At 44.8% G+C, this 20,560-nt stretch overlaps 1 protein-coding gene across 7 annotated transcripts in view; it reads right to left on the reverse strand.

Annotated features, from left to right (window-relative positions):
- Positions 1-7,910: 7,910 nt before the first annotated feature.
- TRAPPC9 (trafficking protein particle complex subunit 9) overlaps positions 7,911-20,560 on the reverse strand; it is a 439,395-nt gene continuing 426,745 nt past the window's right edge. For all 7 annotated transcript variants that reach the window (XM_033069168.2, XM_033069193.2, XM_033069144.2 and 4 more), the window contains 2 exons: positions 17,593-17,816; positions 7,911-11,005 (listed from right to left, as the gene is read on the reverse strand). In XM_033069168.2, coding sequence (XP_032925059.1) covers positions 10,826-11,005; positions 17,593-17,816 — 404 coding nt within the window. In that variant the 3' untranslated portion in view covers positions 7,911-10,825. The remainder of the gene's footprint in view (positions 11,006-17,592; positions 17,817-20,560) is intronic.

A 20,560-nucleotide genomic window follows, 5' to 3' on the forward strand; every position in this document is an offset into this window, starting at 1 on the left:
TGCAAGCCTGGAATGTGCCCAGTCTCACCTGGGACATGGGGAAAAGGTGCAGCCCTGGTGACGTGGTGGGTGCTGTCATTTGTGTTTTGCTCACTGGAAAGGTCCCACCCAAGCCCTGTTTGTGCTCAGTGAGCACGGGGTGTCCCTGCTGTAGAGATAAGGGGGGAGTGGGTGACCCTGAGGGACCAGTGCAGGTGATTTCAGGCTGTGCTGTGCAGCTCCTGGGGGAAACAGCAGCACTGCTTTCCAGAAGGATTATTTTTCCTTTGATTTAATTTTTTCTTGCCAGTAAAAGATTCCTGCAAACACTGAGCTTTTAAATTAAAGGGAGTTAATGAAAGTGTACCTGTGGTAACTATTACCAGGTCCCCTGTACATTCAACAGTCGCATTAAGATGATTTCTTATTATCTCTAAATCCATTCCAGAGGTATGTTCTTGCTGTTACAGCCCTCCTGTGCACCATTGCAGGTGCAGGTTTGCTGCCCAGCATGGCAGATAAAATACTGTCCAACTGTGTTGCTACAGCCCTGGCTTGGTTTTTTAATTTTTTTTTCTTAGACAGAAGAGCTGGGGCTTACCAAAAGCCCTGCTCAACCTTGCCTGTGGATAAAGAATGTTCTTTTACCCACATCCCCTGGGCATTCCTAATGCAAATGGATACTTCACCTAAAAGGAGAGATCTTTTGTTCCAAGTACAGCAATGCAGTTTTCAGCTGAGACTGTTCTGTGTTGTATGAAACAATATCAAACAAGACAGAAATGGAATATTATTTTGGTGTAGACAAGGCTGCCGCAGCCACTCCAGTCCCCTGAATGGATTAGGCAGGGTTTACTAGCAAGGCAGACTGTCCAAAATATATTTGGTGCATTGTCAGTCACAGGTAGCCCATGAAATACACATTTTCACACAGCAGTCACTTCATTTTGATTGAACCAGGCTTTCATCCCTGAGCTTTTCTCTCTGATACAGATGGAGAGTTTTGCCACTCTTAGTTTTGGTCCAACTCTGAGTCATGGATTGTTCCTAATTCACAATGCCTTGGGTTTTCTTTGGGGATATCTCTTTATGAGAGGTCAGGTCAAACACTAGAAGCAGCTTCATAGAGAAACTGCTCAGTTCCCCAAGCTTGTCAGTGCTTAAGAGTCATTTGGATAACGACTTTAATAACCTACTTTAATTTTTTATCAGCCCTGAAGTGGTCAGGCAGTTGGACTGGATAACCATTTTAGATGCCTTCCAACTGAAATAGCCTCTTCTCTCCCTTCCCTTCCCTTCCCTTCCCTTCCCTTCCCTTCCCTTATCTCTGGGGTTGTTCCACATTCTGGCTGTCACTGCCTGCAGCTCCACAGCCTCCTCTCTCAATGTGAATTGCAGTATCCACAAGACAGAGGCTTGAAAACAGCTAGGAGTTGCCTTTTTATCTTCAGGTGGAAGTGAGAAAAAGAGCTGCTGAGGTGTTTCCTCCTGGGAAAGACTGTGGAATGAAAACAAACTTTGTGTCAAAGTAAGCAAAGCCATTTCTACACACGTGTGAGACATTTGTCTTTCACTCCTGAGCTCTGTGGGCTGGTCTGAGGAACTCTGTCCTTATCGGCAGCAAGAATCTGCCCCCAGATCCCATCCCACCCTCCCCTGGACACAAGCAATATTTGGGATGCTCTGAGTATGGCAGCACTGCTTTGGTGCCGTGGAGCTGGGGGGTGGCTGTGCCCATCTGCAGTGCCCTTAAGTGTTTGGAAGAGGAGCTGGGAGCCTCCTCACCAGTGCTGAGTGAGATGTGGCATTCAGCAACTCTTAACTTCTTGCTGCATGGCAGGGCTGAACATCCAGCATTTCACATGGAGCACTGGGACCGAGTGTAAAGATGTTGTCACTAAGCAACAAAACACAGATTTTGCAGGAGACTGAGGGGATACTAAAGCTCCTCTCCTCCTGCCTCCCCTCCCTGCACCAAACCAGTCTCACCTGCGTGGTGGGGAGCCAGCAGGAGGACTGGCAGACAGAGAAGAGAGGACAGGAGTGCTGTGGACTAATTCAAACCAAATGTGCCAGGTGTGAAGGCAGAGCCCAGCCAGGCAGGAGCCCTCCTGTTCTCTCAGAGCCTAACCTTGAAACCAGGCTGGCAGCAGAGCAAGGCAGGAGCTGAACAAGCAGTGAGATGCACTTGAACACAGAGAGGGAAGATTTCATCCATGGCATAGGACTCAGAACTCTCCCTGAGCATTCCAAATCCAGAAATCCAGCATTTGAATGAGCAGGAAAAATGGTGTAGTCTACTTGCAGAAAAGTGATGCTGAGGGGCTATGAAATAAATAAATCAGAAAAAATATGCTGAAACTAAAAAATCTAAAGAAGCTAGGGGAGAAAGAGATTTGGAACCAAGCAAGACTGGTGCAGGGGCTTTTTGGGTATTGAAAGCAGATCTGCCTGTCTGTGATTTGTACCCAGCATCACTGCTCTTTGCATTGCCACCAAAACAACCAGCCAATGTCCCCAGCGTGACGAGCAGAGGCAAACTGACCCCAGAGATGGTGATGGGTGGCACATTTCCATTAGTGTCCTGAATGTGCAAACAGATAGAGCATCACCTCCCAGCTGCCAAAACACTGCTGCCTTATCTACAGTGCAGCCAGGGGTAGAGGGAACAGAGAGAGAGGGAAAAAATGACCACACTCATTCGGGAACAGCTCAAAAAGCCTCTCAGCTGAAGGTCTGGTCAGGGCAGGTTTGCACGAAGCTGAGATAAAGCTGCAGCAGGTTTCCCCCTTCCCCTGGACATTTCACACAGCTGTTCCCCAGGAGAGCTGCATTTCCCCATCATTGCTGACCTGCTCACCCAGGTCACCCTGTGCCTGACCCACGGGGGGTGTGGTGAACAGGAAAAGTACTGGGAACGAGACACAGCACTCATGTTTGTACCACAGAGGCTGAAGAGTCCATGTACAAACCTGAACACCATGGAAGGTGGGGAGGGAAAGGGGTTTGCTTTGTCTGATCTCCTCCTGTGCTCAGAGTTGGGGTTCAGAGGTGTCCTTTGAAACTTCTAAACACATTTGCTAACTTCATCCATGTTTGATGGGACAGGACACAGGGATTTATAGGACAAGAGGGAATGGCTTTAAACTGACAGGAAATAGGTTTAGATTACTCATTAGGAAAAAATTCTTTACTGTGAGGATGGTGAGGCCCTGGCACAGGTTGCCCAGAGAAGCTGTGGATGGTCTATCCCTGGAAATGTTGAAGGCCAGGCTGGATGGGGCTTTGAGCAACCTGGTCTAGTGAAAGGTGTCTGTGCCCATGGCAGGGGGTTTGGAATAAGATCCTTAAGGTTCCTTCCAATCCAGATCATTCTGTGATTCTGATTTATCTCACCTGAGTGCACTGGTCTGGTAAGTGGAGGTCTCCATGTCAACTCATCACCCTGGCCTCTCTTTACAGCCACTGGCAAAAACCAGGCATTTCAGCTTGAAAACTCTTCTGATGCAGGGTGGGTGTTTCCTTACAGAGCCCCCTTTCCCTGTGGATTTTTTGGGAAGCAAAGATTGTGTGTCTCCTGTTCATATCCAGTGTTCTTTAATAAAGAGGTTTGTATTAACAACATCACTGTTCTCTCCTGTTGTTTCTCTCAACAGAGCTAGTGTGACCCTGACATGGAAAAGCTTTAGAGGATGTGATTTTATATTGGAACCAACAGCAGCAACATTTGGAGAGCCACACAAAAGGGAAAATCTGGTAGATTTACCCAATACTTGTGTTGAAAACAACATTCCAAAACATTCCCACCTATTTTGTCTTATTTTTGTGTGACATTTAAATGCACATTATCCATGGGCTTTGCTCTGACACCACATGCAAGTGGCTGATATTGATACACAATTCAAATACTACAGACCTGGGCCAGGTGCCTGCAGTGCCCTCCTCAAGAGACTTGTAAAGACACAGCCCTGGCCAGGAGTTCAGCCAAGAGTGGAACAACAGGAGCATCTTCTTTCTCTTTCACTTGTGAAAAGTCTTGTGAGACTCAGCTCTGCACAGGAATGAGAGATGGGATGGGATGGGATGGGATGGGATGGGATGGGATGGGATGGGATGGGATGGGACGGGACGGGACGGGATGGGATGGGATGGGATGGGATGGGATGGGATGGGATGGGATGGGATGGGATGGGATGGGATGGGATGGACAGGCTTTACACCTTCCTCCAGGATTATGGAGGATGCCATGTTAGGGAAGGACAATTCTTACCTGGTCTGCCTTGAGTAGCAGTAGCAGCTTCTCTGGTGATATCTTCCATGTAAGCAAATGGCCAGAGTTGGATGTAGGATTTATTTTAAAAAATTAAATTATCGTGTTCAAGTCATATTTTACGGCTCTTCTCTTTACTTAATTTAACATTTCTAAATTCACATTACTTTTGCACTTGTGATTTCTCCAGGGATCTGCAGACACTCTGGCTGGCAAGGTGACATCCTGCTGGGGTGACATCCTTCTGCATCCATGGAGTCCATACCCCCAAAACACACTAAACACATTTGCAGCAGACAGGAGCACATCCAAATAATGATGAATTGAGAGTTGCAAGGGGGGAGGGTGGGCAGGTGTTGGTGCTTTGTTGGTTCAGTTTGGGATTTTTTTAGGAACAAAAAAAAAGAATGAGGGGGGCAAAAGTTCCTTGTTTCACACTTCCTAAGGTTACACTTCATATTAAGGCTCCATTTAGAAAAAGCACATAATTCCTTGATACATGTTCAGTGATTGATGAATCATTTATTGTGCATTGCTATTGAACTGCTGGTCTCCTGGGCTGTGATTTAACCATCTATAATACCTGCAGCTGCCCTGACACGGCCATCGATAATGCTGGAACACAAAGTATTTGTGTGCATAACGTGCTTACCACATCCAACATTTATGAATGCTTTATAAACAATTTATAAATGAAATCTTAATATACAGCATAACCTATTTTTAATGTTGTGGCAGTTACATAACCTGTTTCACCTTGATTCATCTCAGTTAACTTCAGGCACCTTGTGGAGGTGTCTCTGTAGCCCTGTACAATTTCCCTCGGCATTTTTTTTTTCCCCTCCCTCTTCCCACTGCTCATTTACCCCAATTCTGCCCCAAAAATCCTGGTCTGGGATGCTGCACTTCACAGGCTTCTGTGTGATGATGCAGCTTCACATCATCAACTCACTCAGGTGTGCACACTAAAGGAAAAACCCTCCCCTGCCTTTTCTTTCCCCTTTTCAGCCCAAACCCATTGCATGGGTTCAGCCTTGTGTGGCTGAATCAGGCAAAGGAATGGGGAGGGAATGGCATCTCTGCTCTGGATCTGAGCTCTTGGGAAAGGAGGTGGAAGGCAGATGCCTGAATCAGACCATGGCATCACTTCAGCCACCAGCCTGGACCAGTTTGTGAGAACATGGCAGACTTTGGGAGCAGAAGGGCCCTGTTTCTGACAGAGATTACTGATGCTATCCTCACAGTCATTAACAAGATGCTCATTGTTAAACTGTTTCAAAAGTTGGCCTGGTTTCTCTCTGGCAGTCTCTGCATTGTTTTGTTCAAGCTGAAGTGGGGCTGAAATTGCTCTTCTCCAACCAGAGCATCAGAGAACACTGGGCCATAAAAAATTCTTCTCTGCAGAGGTTCCATCACAGAAATGGTGCTGTGCTGCCTCATTGTTTACACATGCCTTCCCTTGTGCCAAGTGATGTCTGAGCACTCCTGAGGAGTTCTGCTGTGGCTGGGAAGATGGGGAGGCTGGGAGGATGTGCAGGCACAGCCCTTGGGACAGAAACCCTTGGAACAGCAATGCAAGCAGGAGGTGGCTGAGCACTGCTTTGCCTGCTGCTCAGTGCTGGGGACACTGTGGCTTCCCAGGTAAAGTCTGTGCATCTGATTTACCCCTCCAGGGTGCATTTCTGGGGTTGGTATAGCCACACACTGAGCACATCTTGGCCTGGAAGGATCTTCTGCACTCCCAGACTTGTATAGGTACAGTGCCAGATTTTGGTGAGATGCCTTCTCCCTGTGCCAGGGTTCCAGGGGATGGCCATGGAACTCAACTCCATGACAAATCTGCAGGTTCAGATGAACATTGCACATCTGGGCACAGGGTTAGCAAATCTCCCAGGGAAATGTGTGACTGAATTAGCTGTCAAAAGAGGGCCTATTAGTGTGTCTCTGTTGATGTGTTTAACATTAGGCACATGCTTGGATATCCTTCTGAATCAGGAACACAGGGACAGTCAGTGAGCAGTGACACATCACTTACACACAAAGTCCCACTGGTGTTAGGGAATGGATGCATGGTGAATGCAGTGGACTTAAGGATCCTTCCAACAAGAAACATCAGATTGTAACAAAATAGACAAGATCCTGTTCAGCTGAAATAGCTCAAGATGTTCTAAGGAGAGGATATATGAGAGTCAAACTCCAGTTTAGCAGCTGAAATTGGGTTTGAAGCAATTTTTTCCCTAACATGAACAAAGTGTTAGGATAGCTCTAACAGAGATGCAGAGGAAGGAAAAAAAGAAAGGGGCAAGTTGATCCTTTCTGTTTGGACCAAAGAAAAGCAGAAAAGTGCAGTGAGTGGAAGAGACAGTGGGAAGGATGAGGCGAGAAAGAGCAAGATGAGAAGCTAAGAACTAAAAAGATGCTGAACAACCCAAGAAGCCTGACCTACCCCCAGAAGGGAACAGCTATCATGGAACACTTGACATAAAAATTTTATCCAGATCTTTTGTGTCTTCTATATTAAGAAAAGAGCACAAGTGTTTGCAAAGCTCTGTAAAGCAGCTACCTGTAGGAAAGTTTCAATTTCCCCTGTGCCCACACAACCCAGGGCTGCAGAAGGCTTGGTTCCACCCCAGGGAGCTGGCACTGCTCTGGGGTGTGTAGTGCAAGCAGGATGGATGCACAGCCCCATTCCAGGGGCAAACAAAGTGCCCACACCCAGCAAGGGAGCCAGAGGACTCAAGGAGGGGAGTGTGCAGCTGGCCCTCACTAAGGAAACCTTAAGAGCTTCTAGGTTGGGAATCCAAACACAGGAGCCTCAGGACTGACAGAAGGAGCTCAGACAAGGCTGGGAATCAAATGGTTTTTAAGTGCTTGCAGCCAGTCTTCCAAGATGGTCCTTCCAGCCCCTGAGCTGTTTCTCACAGGATGGGAAGGGTGATGGAATCATGGAATGCTTTGGGTTGCAAGGAACATTTACAGGTCTAGTTCCAATCCTCCAGCAATGAGCAGGGATATCCTCAGCTGGATCAGGATGTTCAGAGCCCTGTCCAAACCAGCCCTGAATGTCTCCAAGGATGGGACAGCCATCACTTCTCTGGGCAATCTGTGCCAGGTCTCACCACCCTCAACATCAATATTGGGACACTGAGCATTGCACAGATTAAGCCAAGCTGGAAGGGATCCACAAGAATCAGCAAATCCAACTCTCAGCCCTTCACAGCACCATCCCCAAGAGTCCCACCAGGTGCCTGGGAGCATTGTTCAAACACTCCTTGAGCTCTGTCAGGCTCTGGGCTGTGATCCCTGCCTTGGGGAGCTGTTCCAGCACCCAGCCACCTCTGGGGGAAGAACCTTTTCCTAATATCCAACCACATCCCTCTGGACACAACTCCTGGCCATTTGTTGCCTTTCCTGAGTGCCTCTCTCCCCTCAGCTGACAGTGAATAGACACTGACACAGGAGCCACACTGTGCAGCAGACAGGGTTCACCACCTCTGAGCTCACCTAGGCAGAGAAAGTTTGAGTGAAGCTGAAATTTCAGTTCCTGGGTCCAACACATTCTTTCAGAGACACAGAATCAAGAGACATGCATTATTATCAGCAACACCCCACAAGAACACAACCAAGAGGCACAGACTAAAGAGACTGGCAGAGGTGTAAATAACGAGACATAAGTATTTATTCAGGTAAAGTTACATAACTTATGCTTCTCCAGTGCATTCATATATGGAATCAACATCTGCTCTCAGCAATGGACATTTAAATTAGGAATAATTTATTGCAACCACTGGTTTGTATCAGATTTACAATGAACAGTTCAGTTCATCATGTTCAAAATAATTGCTGGGTGTTTCAAAAAAAGAAAAAAAAGTTTTCAGTACCAAGAAAGGAAAGCAGATAAGAAGATAAGACAAGTATCATCTTTCTTTCAAGCAGTACAAGGACCAATTCTGACAGCAAACCCAGTGATATTAAGCACCTTTCCCTCAACCCTTCTCCAAATTACACTAACACTTAAAATCTTCCTTCTGGACAAGTTCAAAATGATCCCCAGAAGGAAAGAATTCTTGTGTTTCATCTCTCTCACCAAGACAAGTAGAAGTGTGAGAAAATTGGGGAAGATATCATAAATGCCAAAAGCAACTAAGCATCCAAGTTGACAAGGGACAGAGCAGTCTGTTGTATAACAAACAGAGAGACCTTTAAGGGTCAGCTCACATGTAAGAACTTATATTTATGTGCACATATGGCAGATTTATAATGGCATATTGGATACCTAGAAAATATGCAGCCTGCAATAAAACCTGTCCCAATTCCAACAGCATCAGGGGGCTGTACATCAGGATCCTTTATAACTAAAAGGCACAGGAATGTTACATCCCAGGACAGGCTCCACAGAACAAGACCCTCTCTTTTCAGATAATGCTGTCAAAAATTAATTAGAGAATAATTCCTTAGCTGGGTAAATTGAAGGATCCTCACTGCAACAGCATCTACTTTACGATAATTTTATTTCAAATGCAGTGTGCTCCTTATAAAGCCTTAGCTGTATTCCCAGAATCTGCAGATTTTCTTCTGGGAACACTGAATAAAAACCCAATTTGGACTTTGCTGCAACAGTGTTGTGCAACATGGTACAGACATTCATGTCAAAACCAAGCTTTTACAGAGAAGATGTACTGGTTTAGTTCCTGCTCTCCTTGGATCTTATATTTCTGTGTATTGCCTATCCAGGGATAGAGAATTCAGCCTCATCTGGCACAATCTGGTCAGCCAAGCTCCACTGACACAGGAAAACAGCCCAGCCCAGCTGTTGGATCCTTTTTCCAGGGCTGTCTCAAGCCCAGAGCCAGTCTAAGGAGCAGTTTTGTTACTGCACCTCCCTGGCACCTGACAGAGCAGTGAATCAGTGCAAATAAATCTTCAGCAGGGCTCAGATTTTCATCAGATCAAGACTGAAAGCTTCCACATTCAAGGCTGAGTACAGAGCCACAGCTCAAGCACAAACATTGATAACATTGCCACAACACAGGTTTTTAGAGATAATACCCTGCATACACTGGAAATACAGCTACCATGCCACAGCCATAGCTCCCTCAGGTTAGGAATATATTTAGGATGAACAGTCATTTGCAAGCATGCAATGAAGAGAGGTTTTAGAACTGTCTTTCCTATGGAAAACACCAGTCACATCTAAAATACCCCTGGGGAAGATGCAGAGAGCCAGAACTGAGCAGGAAGGGTCAGGCCAGCCATTCAGTGGGGGCCCATCCTTGCATGAATTCTAAAGAAACAAGGAATCTCCAAAGAGGTTGTGCATGGGGATTTAAATCATGTAGAGCTATCTGGAGTGTCCCTGCCACATCTTGGTGTATCCACCCCCAAAGCATACTACCACCAAATTTAACTATGTGTTTAAGAAAAGACTGAGATAGTTTTAAACATATGCTCCATGAAATAATGTATTAATCATACAGCTAAGACATCTCCCTGCTTTACATAGGGTAAAAACATGTCTCACTATACAAAAACATTATTCTGAAAAATAGGCTAAATTATCAGTACATTCAACAACTACTTTCACACTCAGGAATTCCATGGCCTTAATTGCCTAATAATTAAACTTAAAAAAAAACCCCAAACTTTAAAGAAAATAAAAACATAAAGAGGAAAAAAAACCCCAGACACATTTAAAAAGCAGTATATTAGCATGAAAAATCTGTTGAGAAGAGTTTGCAAAAATTCACGAAAAGGTGATCATCTGATTAATTCTGGTGGATCTTTAATAGTCTGCAAATATTTCAAGTGACTATGACTGTGTAAAACAGAACTGTGAAGTCTAAATTCACAGGCAAGCCTTAGGCAGCCCAAAAGTTGGGTTATTTTTTCTCTCAAGGACGAAACTCTTTTGCTCTTCCTCACCCTCTCTCCTTTCTAGTTCACAGATCTGCCAAACCAAAGGCAGTGACTTTACCAGGAGCAAGTGGCACTGGGCTCAGGGGAGGGAGGGAATAACTGGAGGCTATTCTTACTTTCAGTAACACACTAAAAAGCACCACTACTGCCATTTACTACCAAAGACACCAAATTCTCAGCAAACAAACGAACAAGAGCAAGCCAGTGAACAAATCTAACAGAGATCTATACCCCAAGGGAACATGCCATGGGTCCAGCATAAGCCAGGAGGAATTTCATACACATACACAAATCTCATTGAAAAATGATCAAACAGGATTATTCAAATAGGATTTAAGACCTTCAAACACAGGGCAAAATTCAGCCCTCAAGACTCTTTCAAACCACTGATATCAATGGAGTGTATTGAAGTATAATGCATATAGTTTCAAAAGCTTTCTGGAAACAGAGGAAAACTTCAGAATAGTTATAATCTGTCTCTCTCTCCCTCTGAAATTAGCTAAAGCAGCTGTCTAAATGACTATCAGCCAATTCAGAAAGTGTTCAGCTGTTCCTCCAAAGCAGAGACTGTGTCCTGGGGTTGGACAGAAACGAGGGGTCGAGCAGAGGATGTGCCAAGCTTTGCTGTGTGCTGTGTTAACCAAGCAGCACACGGTGCATTTACAGCCTGGCTGGGGCCACAGGCTCTGTAGCACGGATGTGGACACTGGGCAGGCAGAGCCAGGACAGAGGCAGCTCCCTGCTGCAGTTGTCTTCGTGGAATTTGATATTCAGGTAGAAATCGCCCGTGTAGAGGAAGAGAAGTGCTCCAAAGTACACAGAGTCTTTGGTTGGCTTTACCTGGTGAAGAGAATGCAAAAATCAGTACAAATGAACCATCAACAAAGCAAATTAATTGCAGTTTGCAATCCAGTAGCTACTTCACAGGGTCTCAGAGTACTCCAGATTCACAGAATGCTTTCATACAAAAAATGAGTAAACATCTTGTCCCTATTCTAGTAAAACTGGTACATTAAAAAATTAATCCTGTTATTCACTCATGCAGTAAATCTGTGCCACAGCTCAGAGTATGAACCTTTAGGAGTCACTGATTCCAAAACAGAATTTGTTTAAAGTAGAGATCACCCTAAACCTCTCCTTAGACTGCATTAACCAACATCCCTATGAAAGTTCTAAATTATGTCTCTGACTTAATGTTAAATACATGGTTAAACACCATTTAACAGCTTAGCAATAACTCAGTTCATTCTCACTCATTACTGAGACACAATCTGACTGCAAATTCTAATCAGGAACTTAGGTCACCATCACTGAAATAATGAAGTTTAGCAAGAAACTTCCCAGAAACAGTACCCATCCTGATTTTACTTGTCCAAATTAAATATACAGAGTTCACACTGTTTCTACATTTATGTATCTTCCTGCATCACAAATCCATCTACAGTCCATATCTTCACAACAAATAATATATCCCAGTCCATCATTTCAGCAAGACACTTCAGTAATTTCTAACTTTAACACTCCCACCACTGCTCAGCATGTGATAATGTTTGAATTAGTATCTGCTTCCACAAGATGTTAAATCCAGTTTCAGGATGCCTAGAACTGAGTTAAAGTTACAGCAAATGCAAAACACCAAATCAACACAAAACCATTCCACTGGATGGAATTTTTCCAAAAATTGTGAAAAGGTAGCTTCATCCCAGCAGAAAAATCCCAATAAAGGCTGAGGCTCTGAGACAGGTGATAAGGACTGTCCCCCACTACAAAAAAATTCATCATATGGTAAACTGGGACATGAACAACAGGGTGTGAACTGGGAAAGTGCTCATGGACAGCCTTTGCTGAAGGATAACTTGCCACTGCTTGGGAAGACCAGAACAGGGATAATGAGAAGGCCACAGTGGGAAAGAGGGGGAAGGTAAATGATCACAGAAGATTTCAGGGGTGCAGGGAACTCAATATTCCAGAGAGCTAAAAACCTCCAGCCACCACCTTCCATGAGGCAGATTCTCTGTAGCTTTCAGAAGTGAGGGGAATAAGCTGTTTCCATTTTTTCCTGTTCTAGGTTTTTGTTGTTGTTGTTTGGTTGGTTGGTTATTTTTTGGACTTTCACTGTTGGGTTCTTTAGCCAGGAGATGCCTAGAGCTATGCATCCTGTATAGTCCCCAGGGATATCAGTCTGCTTTGTTGAACCTCCCTAAGCTGGAAAAAGTCCAGAGAGGGTCCATGAAGCTGCTAAAGGTACTGGAGCAGCTTTTCTGTGAAGACAGGCTGAGAAAGTTGGGGTTGTTCAGCCTGGAGAAGGTTGAGTGGAGACCTCACAGCACCTTCCAGTATTTGAGGGAGCTACAGAGAAGCTGGAAAATCTCCATCAGGATCTGTAGTGATAGGACAAAGACTATGGGGATCAGATTGAAAGAGGAGAAATTTAAGGTACTTATATGGAAAAAATTCTTTACTGTGAGGGTGCTGAGGCCCTGGCACAGGCTGAATGCCCCATCCCTGGAATTGTTCAAGGCCAGGCTGGGTGGGGCTTGGAGCAACCTGGGATAGTGGAAGGTGTTTCTTGGCCATGGCAGGGGGCTTGGAATGAGATGAACTTTAGGTTCCCTTCCAGCCCAAACCATTCTGTGCTTCTGTGACTCCAAATTGCAGCTCCTGTTACAAGGGCCTGTCTGTTCCCAAGCTGCCACATCCTCAGAGCTGGAGAGCCCAGGCTCCCTTTGGTTTTGGTGCTGAGCACTTCTGCTGACCTACAGGAGACTTGTATCAGCATCATGTCACCCACCTCAGTGATCAGAGCAGCCACAGCTGTTCCCTGAGCCATCCCTGGCATCCCCTCTCCTGGCTGGGTACAGGTCCTTGCCCTCTGGCACACACAACAACATGGAGCCATGTCCCCTCTTGCTCCCTTCCCCTTCTCCCAGGGCTGCCTGCCTGGTTGCTGGAGCTGATGTGAACTTCCATGCAGAGGAGGGCAGAGGCAGCAGTGGGTGCAGGCAAACAGCAAACCAAGCCTCCTCAGGACCCTCAGCTTCCCCAGGCTCCTGGTCCATTTTTCCCAATCTTGCTGCACCATGAAGGAATATCTGTAACAGCTCAGAGCCCTTGGCAAGGAGGAAGGTGACTTCAGGCTCATCAGCAACAGCACCAGACATCACATTCATGGTTTGGGCTCTACCCACATCTGTCGTGCCAGCACCACTGTAACAACACTTGTGGTTTGGAGAAGAAACAGGGAAGCAAAATGAGCTTGAAGCCTTTGCCTTGCTTAAGTGCAGGTGGCTCTGCAGAAGTTACAAGATGTTTCCTTCAAAACCAACTTTGGAAAGTAAGGCTGCATCTCCAGTGGGGCTGCCTGCAAACATTCCCCAAAAGATCAGACCTTCATCTGCAGCAGTCAGGTCAGCAGAGGGGCACATCCAGCCCAGCTGCTACACCAGTACAGGACTCATTTTGAGGTTAAACCTACATTTAGGAAGGAGGATAACTAGTGCAGACAGTGGAGCAAGCACAGAATGGTCTCCCCAGAGCCAGAACAGAACTGCCTAAACACAGGTAATGGGATGGCCTAAGGCACTGAGACATCTGCACAGGACTGGGAAGATGCCCAGGATGTCTTACAGGATTTCTGGCAGCATCTGGTGGCTGGTAGGATACCCACAGCCCCTGTATGATGGTAAACATCTACTTTTGGGCAGCCCTGTGTTCATAAGCCAGGTTCTACCTGCTGCAGGCCACATCTTCATTGATTCATGGGTGCCCCAGCCTGGAACTGCATCCACCCTGCAAAGTGGATGTCCACATCCAAGCCAGCTGCTCAACACAAGGATCCACCTGACCAAGTGCAGAATGAGGCAAAATTTTCCCTAAACTGCATAAGCTGTGGCTTGCCCAGGTGGTCACCTCTGTGCCTGGCAGGACACAACACCCCAGAGCTGTGCATGACCCAGCTACACCACGAGAACACGACTGGAGTCTGACCCAGACCCAGCTCACGCTGTCCTTCAGCCCAGCAGCACACAGCTCTGCTAGTGCCACTGCCCAGGTATGTGCCTGGATGTGTGCTGAATCATTCATCAGGATGCTGACATTCCTGAGTCAGGGCAGAGTTAAAACAGGTTTTATTCAAATTCCACCATTCATGGAAACAGAGATGAGAGCTCATACCTCAGAAAATAATGATCGAAAATCAAGGAAAATAGTCCACATTACTCCTTTGTTCCATCAAGATAGAAGAAAAATTAAGTTTCTAGCTCCATCCTAATTCTTCCCTGATTTAGGCTACCATGTGGGACTGTGATTGCTTAGAACTAATTACTACTTATTTATACTGCTGTAGTACTTAGGGAGCTCAGTTGGAGATTAAGGCTGGTGCCAGCTACTGCTCACTGCCCCAAAGAGTTTACAGTGTGAATAAAGCAGTGCCAAGAAAAATAATTTGTTCCAGATGGGCCACAGAGGACCTGCCAGAAGTGAGCAAATGTTCACCATGGCTTCTGAGCTGATTCAAAATGACCATCTACTAATGAATTTCTTCTCATCTCCCACTACCAACGGCTTGAGCTTGTGTGTGATAACACACACAGGAAAATTCCTGCTTGAGAATAAGTAATGGCACAAGCAGGGACAACAAGAGAGGATGAATTGCTGGGAGTTACAGGATTCTCCACAGAAAACAATTTTTTTTTGTTTTAATTTGGCAAAAAGCAACTCTGTATGATCAACTATTTATGCAACAAAAAACATTGGTAGGCACAAAAAAAATAATATTAGGGCAAAAGATAAACTTTATGTTGTGAAGCAAGATTAAAAAATAAATCAATCCACTGTATTTTAATGGGTAGGTTCCACCATGTTAACCATGTTGTTCCACTGAACAAAAAAATGTAAAATATTTAAATCATAATGGAGAAATTCACTTTTTCTGTCAAATACAGAGAAAAGTAAGGTTAGCCAAATTAGAAGTTGTGCTTAAAAATACAGATTTCACTTAATTTAAAATACATGGAAATAACTCAATATCCTTTAAAATGTTCCAGAAAAGACATTGCTTTTTGAAGTGGCACATCCCAGCAGACTTTGTGACACAAACCCAGGCTGCTGCATCGACTTGAGGTAAAAGCACAAAGAGGTGAATAAGCATCACTACATTACTTCCAAGATAAATCTTCTAACTAGGACTTCAAGCCACAAGAAAGGGAAATACAAAAATTGGTGACTTTACCCTTTTAACAATTTATATTCACACTGTAAAGCAGCATGTGCATCCTGAAAATTCCTGTATAAATCCCCTGTCTTCAGGCAGCAGCAGAAACTGCTTGGAGACCTTTTAGTCTGGAATCAAAAATAAGGCTGAACTTTTGAGCATGGGACTTAATATGAAACTAACATTTAGGAAGGCAGAGGGATCTGTTGGTGCTTTTTTGTATCAATAATGAAGTTTCTGCATGACAACAGAGTGAATTTTCAGGGTGTGAGGAGTATCTGCCCTTGCTGCAATACCTGATGCTCCCACTCATTCTTGACCATGCACCAGTGGGACACCAAGCCAGACCTGATTCCATCCTTCCTCCCACCCAGCTCAGCCCTGCAATAAATCATGTCAGCATCCCTGTGCCAGTGTCAGTGGGAAGTCAGCCCAATTAACTCAAACTGCTGACCAATGGAGTTTTTGCTAAACTTGACAACTTTGCACAAAACAAGTGATGGGCTTGCTGGGGGAGAGGGGAGCTTCTTTCACAAGCAGCTGGGAAAGGGCAGCACCTCAAGCCACCTCCACTAAACAAGAAAAATAGTCAAGTGCCCATGACCTAAGGTTACAAAAATGATGGGGATGTTATTAACAGCTTCCACACAGCAACACTGAGTTAAAACCAGCAGGGAATCTCAAGTTTTGCTTAGAAAAAAGAGAAACTCTGGTTGTCTTTCATCTCACCCAGCCATGAGCTTTGTTTTTTAACCAGCATCTGTCTGACTTTTGGCCAAACTCGGGGCATAAACACAATTCTGAGCATGGTAGTTCTTCCCTGAAGCATCAAATGCTCATCCCCCTCAAACAGGTGGAACTTTCTGAAATCTACTTTCTAAACTAGTTATGAGGTAAGAAAGGGCCTATGGAGGACATGAAGGATTTTCTTCCACAATCAGGGCTCTGTGCCCCAAAGAAACATGACCAAGCACTTTCCCTGGGAGCCTGTGTGGTGTCAGCTCTGCACACTGTGAATGAACCACGTGTCTAAGAGTCAACATTTTACTCATTTCACCTTTTTGCATGGGGAGGAGGACAAGCAGCAGAAAACAATTCTATTTTTAACTTGCTGGGGATTGTGTTTACAGGAGAAATGTCAAAATACTGAGCAATGGGGCAAAAGCAGGGACTGTAACATATGAGAAGGCTGCCTGGGCAGGCACCAGAGATGTGACCTCCTGACTTCCTGCCCCGTAGGAGACTCAATCAGAAGCTAAGAATACATCACACTGACATCTCCCTTTTCCCTCATTAGCCTGGAGGGTCAGGCCCTTTGGCAGCTGGGCATCCAAACACCACCACTCTGATTAAAAACTCCACATTGTCAGAAACAAAGTCAAAGAAAGCCATCCCTGGTAAACAAAAGTCCTAAGCACTATCCCAAATATTCACCCCCTTCTTCATGTTTATTTCATGAGTTACCAGAAATGCTGCTCATTCCACTCTGCAACATTGCCTGCAAATTTTCAATCCAGGTATTTTGTTGTATTTTTGGGAGGAAAGGATGTGGGAAAGAGTAGCATTATCTGTATTTTCAGACTCTTGCCTCAGAAGTGAAAATCTCCTAGACTTGAATTTTTTAGAGAAATTGAGAGAAAAATCATAATCTCAATTGTTTAAAATTTTTTTTTATTTGCCTCATTTTAAGCATTTCTTTATGGTTTTATAACAGTATGCTAAGCATCCAGGAAATGAACCAGCTCATCAGATTGGCCATTAATGCTTAGCATTTTCTTTTTGCAGTCTGTTGTGTTTCCTCAGGACCTGACTAAAACTGATTTGCTGAGTTCCTCGGCTCAGCCTGGGGAATGTTTCTTATGGACTAAAGAAAAAAAGAAAAGTTATTTAAAATCTATTACTGCAGGCTGTGCTGGGTGACTCAAGGGACTGGCAACCTGCTATTGAACATTCAATCTAGGGTTACCTGCTCACATTCAGCTAGATCTGCAGTGACCAGAGGTTGCTGCCTCTGATAATTTACTACTGGTTTACATGGTAGGAAATTGCAGTCTTAAACCATGGCATAGAGAGCATTGCAGCAGCACTGTTAGCAGCAGCTGCCATAATCATGGGGCTTTCCAAAAATTAATCTGCTTTAAAATGCACAATAAGATAATGAAGCCCCTTTCAAAATGTTGTTCAAAATCCTGACCCTTGTGATAAAACAACTCACGGTGTCGATGTAGAAGGTGTTGGACCCCACAAAGGTGATGGCATCCTGCAGGTCATAGTTGTGCACCCCATTCTGGTAATCCTGGTAGGGCATCATGGTCAGAGCAAAGGGTCCCACGCTGTGCTTGCTCCAGTTGGTCAGCTTCACCTGCAAGGGGACAGGGTCCCCCACCTGGCAGGTCACCACGGCGTCGCAGTCACAGACCTTGCCATCGACCAGGATGTCTGCAAATCAAGGAGAGGAGTCCTCGTTAGGCTGGACCTGCTTCAGAAGCTGCATCAATCTTGACAGGAGACTCAACAAGAAAAAAGTAACCTTAATGAAACCAGGAGTGTGGGACAGGTAATTTTGGGAAAGAAAAGCCAATGTTGTGCTGTTATGCAGGGCACCTACTCGAGAAAAACCAGCTCCTGTGGGCCTGATATCTGTCCACAGCTGTTGAAAGAACTGTGAAAAAAACTCAGTTATGATCTATACACCAGAAGCTATTTTTTTAACCTCCTCCCTTGAAGGCCAAAGGCACAGACCATTTCTCATGGTTCTGCAAATCAACAGCATGAGGTGAAAGGAAATACAAACAGGAACCATCAATACAAACAGCAGCCAGAGATCCAGGGCTGGAGGCCCATGTTCATGGGTTACAGCCAGAATAAATCCTTCTGTATGGAAGTGAACTTTTGGAGCAGGACAGACAGTGGCAGAACTTTCAATGTAATAAATATATTAAAATCCAGATCATAAGGAAAAGAGGGATTTTAAAATTATGCTGGAGTACAATAAGCTTGTTCACTCTTTGCACTTTAAATCACTCTGGGATTTCTATTTTTAATTTTCTACTTTTCTTTCCCTTACTGGGACAGCAGAAAATATAAAGCCTCTAAATTGGTTACTGCTGGGACAATGACAGCCAGAGTAATGTGTCCATTAACCTTGCCCATTTGCTTATACAGAACCAAAATGTTTCATTACCAACACACTATGAAATTGCCAGTCCAATTCCCTGCTCTGAAAGGGTTCCCAGTTGTGCAGTATTACTGTATTTTTCAGATGAGGGTTATCTCCAAAGCACTATTAACACAGGAACATTTCTATTTCACTATGGGTTCATGTCCAGAGATAAGAGAAAGCCCTGGGCACATGTAAGAAAGCTTCCTTTGTGTGAATACCTATCCCCACAATCTCTTATGCCCACGAGGCATTTCCATCACTCCAGCTCTTCCTCGGTTGCTTGCCTTTTGACATACATCATATTATTCCTCTGCATTGGATTTACATTAGTAATAGCTCCTCTTCAAAGAAAGACACTATTTTTATGCTTCAGGAGTTTTCACAGGAAAAAAAAAATTACACCAAAGTGATTTTTTTAACTCAGTTTTGTTTTGTTGCCTGAGACAAAGAGTACAAAGTGATGCATGTTCTTGTGATGCTCTTTAGCCTGGCAAACTGAACAAGCCTCAACGCAGCCACTGGATGAAAAAAAATAAACTAAAGCTACTGCCAAAGAAGAAAAGAGTTCAGAAAGGAACAGAAATTCCAGAGGTCAGCCCAATAAAGCTGAGGTACCCAGATGAAAACTCCTCCTTGACCAAAGCTGCCCAAATGCAGCAGCATCAGATAAAAGAGGTTTGGCAAAAAGAGCACCAAAAAACCCTTCAGTGTTCCAGCTGAAGCTATCCAAAACCAGTGTTGGTGTCCCAGTTGGAACAGCCACTGTTCCAAAATTTCCTTTCTTTTTTTTTTTTTTTTTTTTGACAATTAGAACACCGTTGCTGTATCCAGTTCTGGGCTCCTCATTACAAGGGAGACATGGACACACTGAGAGGCTCCACCACAGGGTCATGAAGAGGATTAAGGGGCTGGAGCATCTCTTCCATGAGGACAGGATGTGAGAACTGGGACTGCTCAGGCTGGGGAAGACTCCAGGGGATCTCAGCAGTGTAGATGAACACCTGGAGGGAGGGAGGGTGCAAAGAGGACTGAGCCAGGCTCTCTGAGCCAGTACTGCCCAGTGGCAGGATCAGAAGCAATCTGCACACACTGAAACACAGGAGCTTCCCTCTGACCACCAGGAAATAATTTCTGTGCTGTGAAGGTGACCCAGCACTGGCACAGGCTGCCCAGGGAGGTTGTGGAGTCTCCATCCCTGGAGATCCTCAAAAGCCATCTGGACATGGTCCATGGCAAGGGACTTCAGGGGGCCCTGCTTGAACAGGGATAGGACCACACAATTTCCAGAGGTCCCTGCCCATCCCTGTGGCTCTCTGAAAGGAAGTGATAATTGCCACTGCATTTTAGGCAAGGGCTAGAAAACCTTTTTGGTATCGGATTTCTTCTGCAACAGCACACTCTAATGCCATGGGCTGTCCTGCCCAACATGATCAATTTGCTTCTTGCAGTATTGCCCCAAGATCAGGGAGGTGAAGCAGTGGTTATAATGGGTTTCCCATTATCAGGGATTAACTGACTTGAGTTCCTCAAAACACAAAGAATATGTGTCTGTGGATAACCTTTATGCTTCCCAGTCTCCTGGCACAGAGCTGAAGTCCAGTTGCTTCTTTCAAAAGTAGTGCATTTATATCAATTCATTACTTTATATCAGTCCATGTTTTCAACCTTCTCCCTGCAAGGTGACTCTCTTCATTAACCAAAAAAAACCAAATAAATCCCATAAAAACACCCACTTGTTTTCTGCTTCCTCTATCCAGTGGGTTTTACAGCTGCACAAAGGGTTAGATCCCCAGACCAGCACAAACGTTTGGAAATACTCTCTAAGCTCAGTGGATGAATCTATATTTTCAAGCTGCTCATCAGTTGCCTTTTAGCTTCAATGGTCTGCTGTAGGAATTGTAAATGAACCCTTTGCCCTCTATCTCTACCTTAGAATCTAATAATAGCTCAGAGCACTGCTTTCTAATATCTTCATGAGAAATAGAAAATCCAAACAAAAGGGAAGCAATTAAGTCTGGCT

This window comes from Catharus ustulatus, chromosome 1, assembly GCF_009819885.2.
Source record: "Catharus ustulatus isolate bCatUst1 chromosome 1, bCatUst1.pri.v2, whole genome shotgun sequence".
Classification (NCBI taxonomy): domain Eukaryota; kingdom Metazoa; phylum Chordata; class Aves; order Passeriformes; family Turdidae; genus Catharus; species Catharus ustulatus.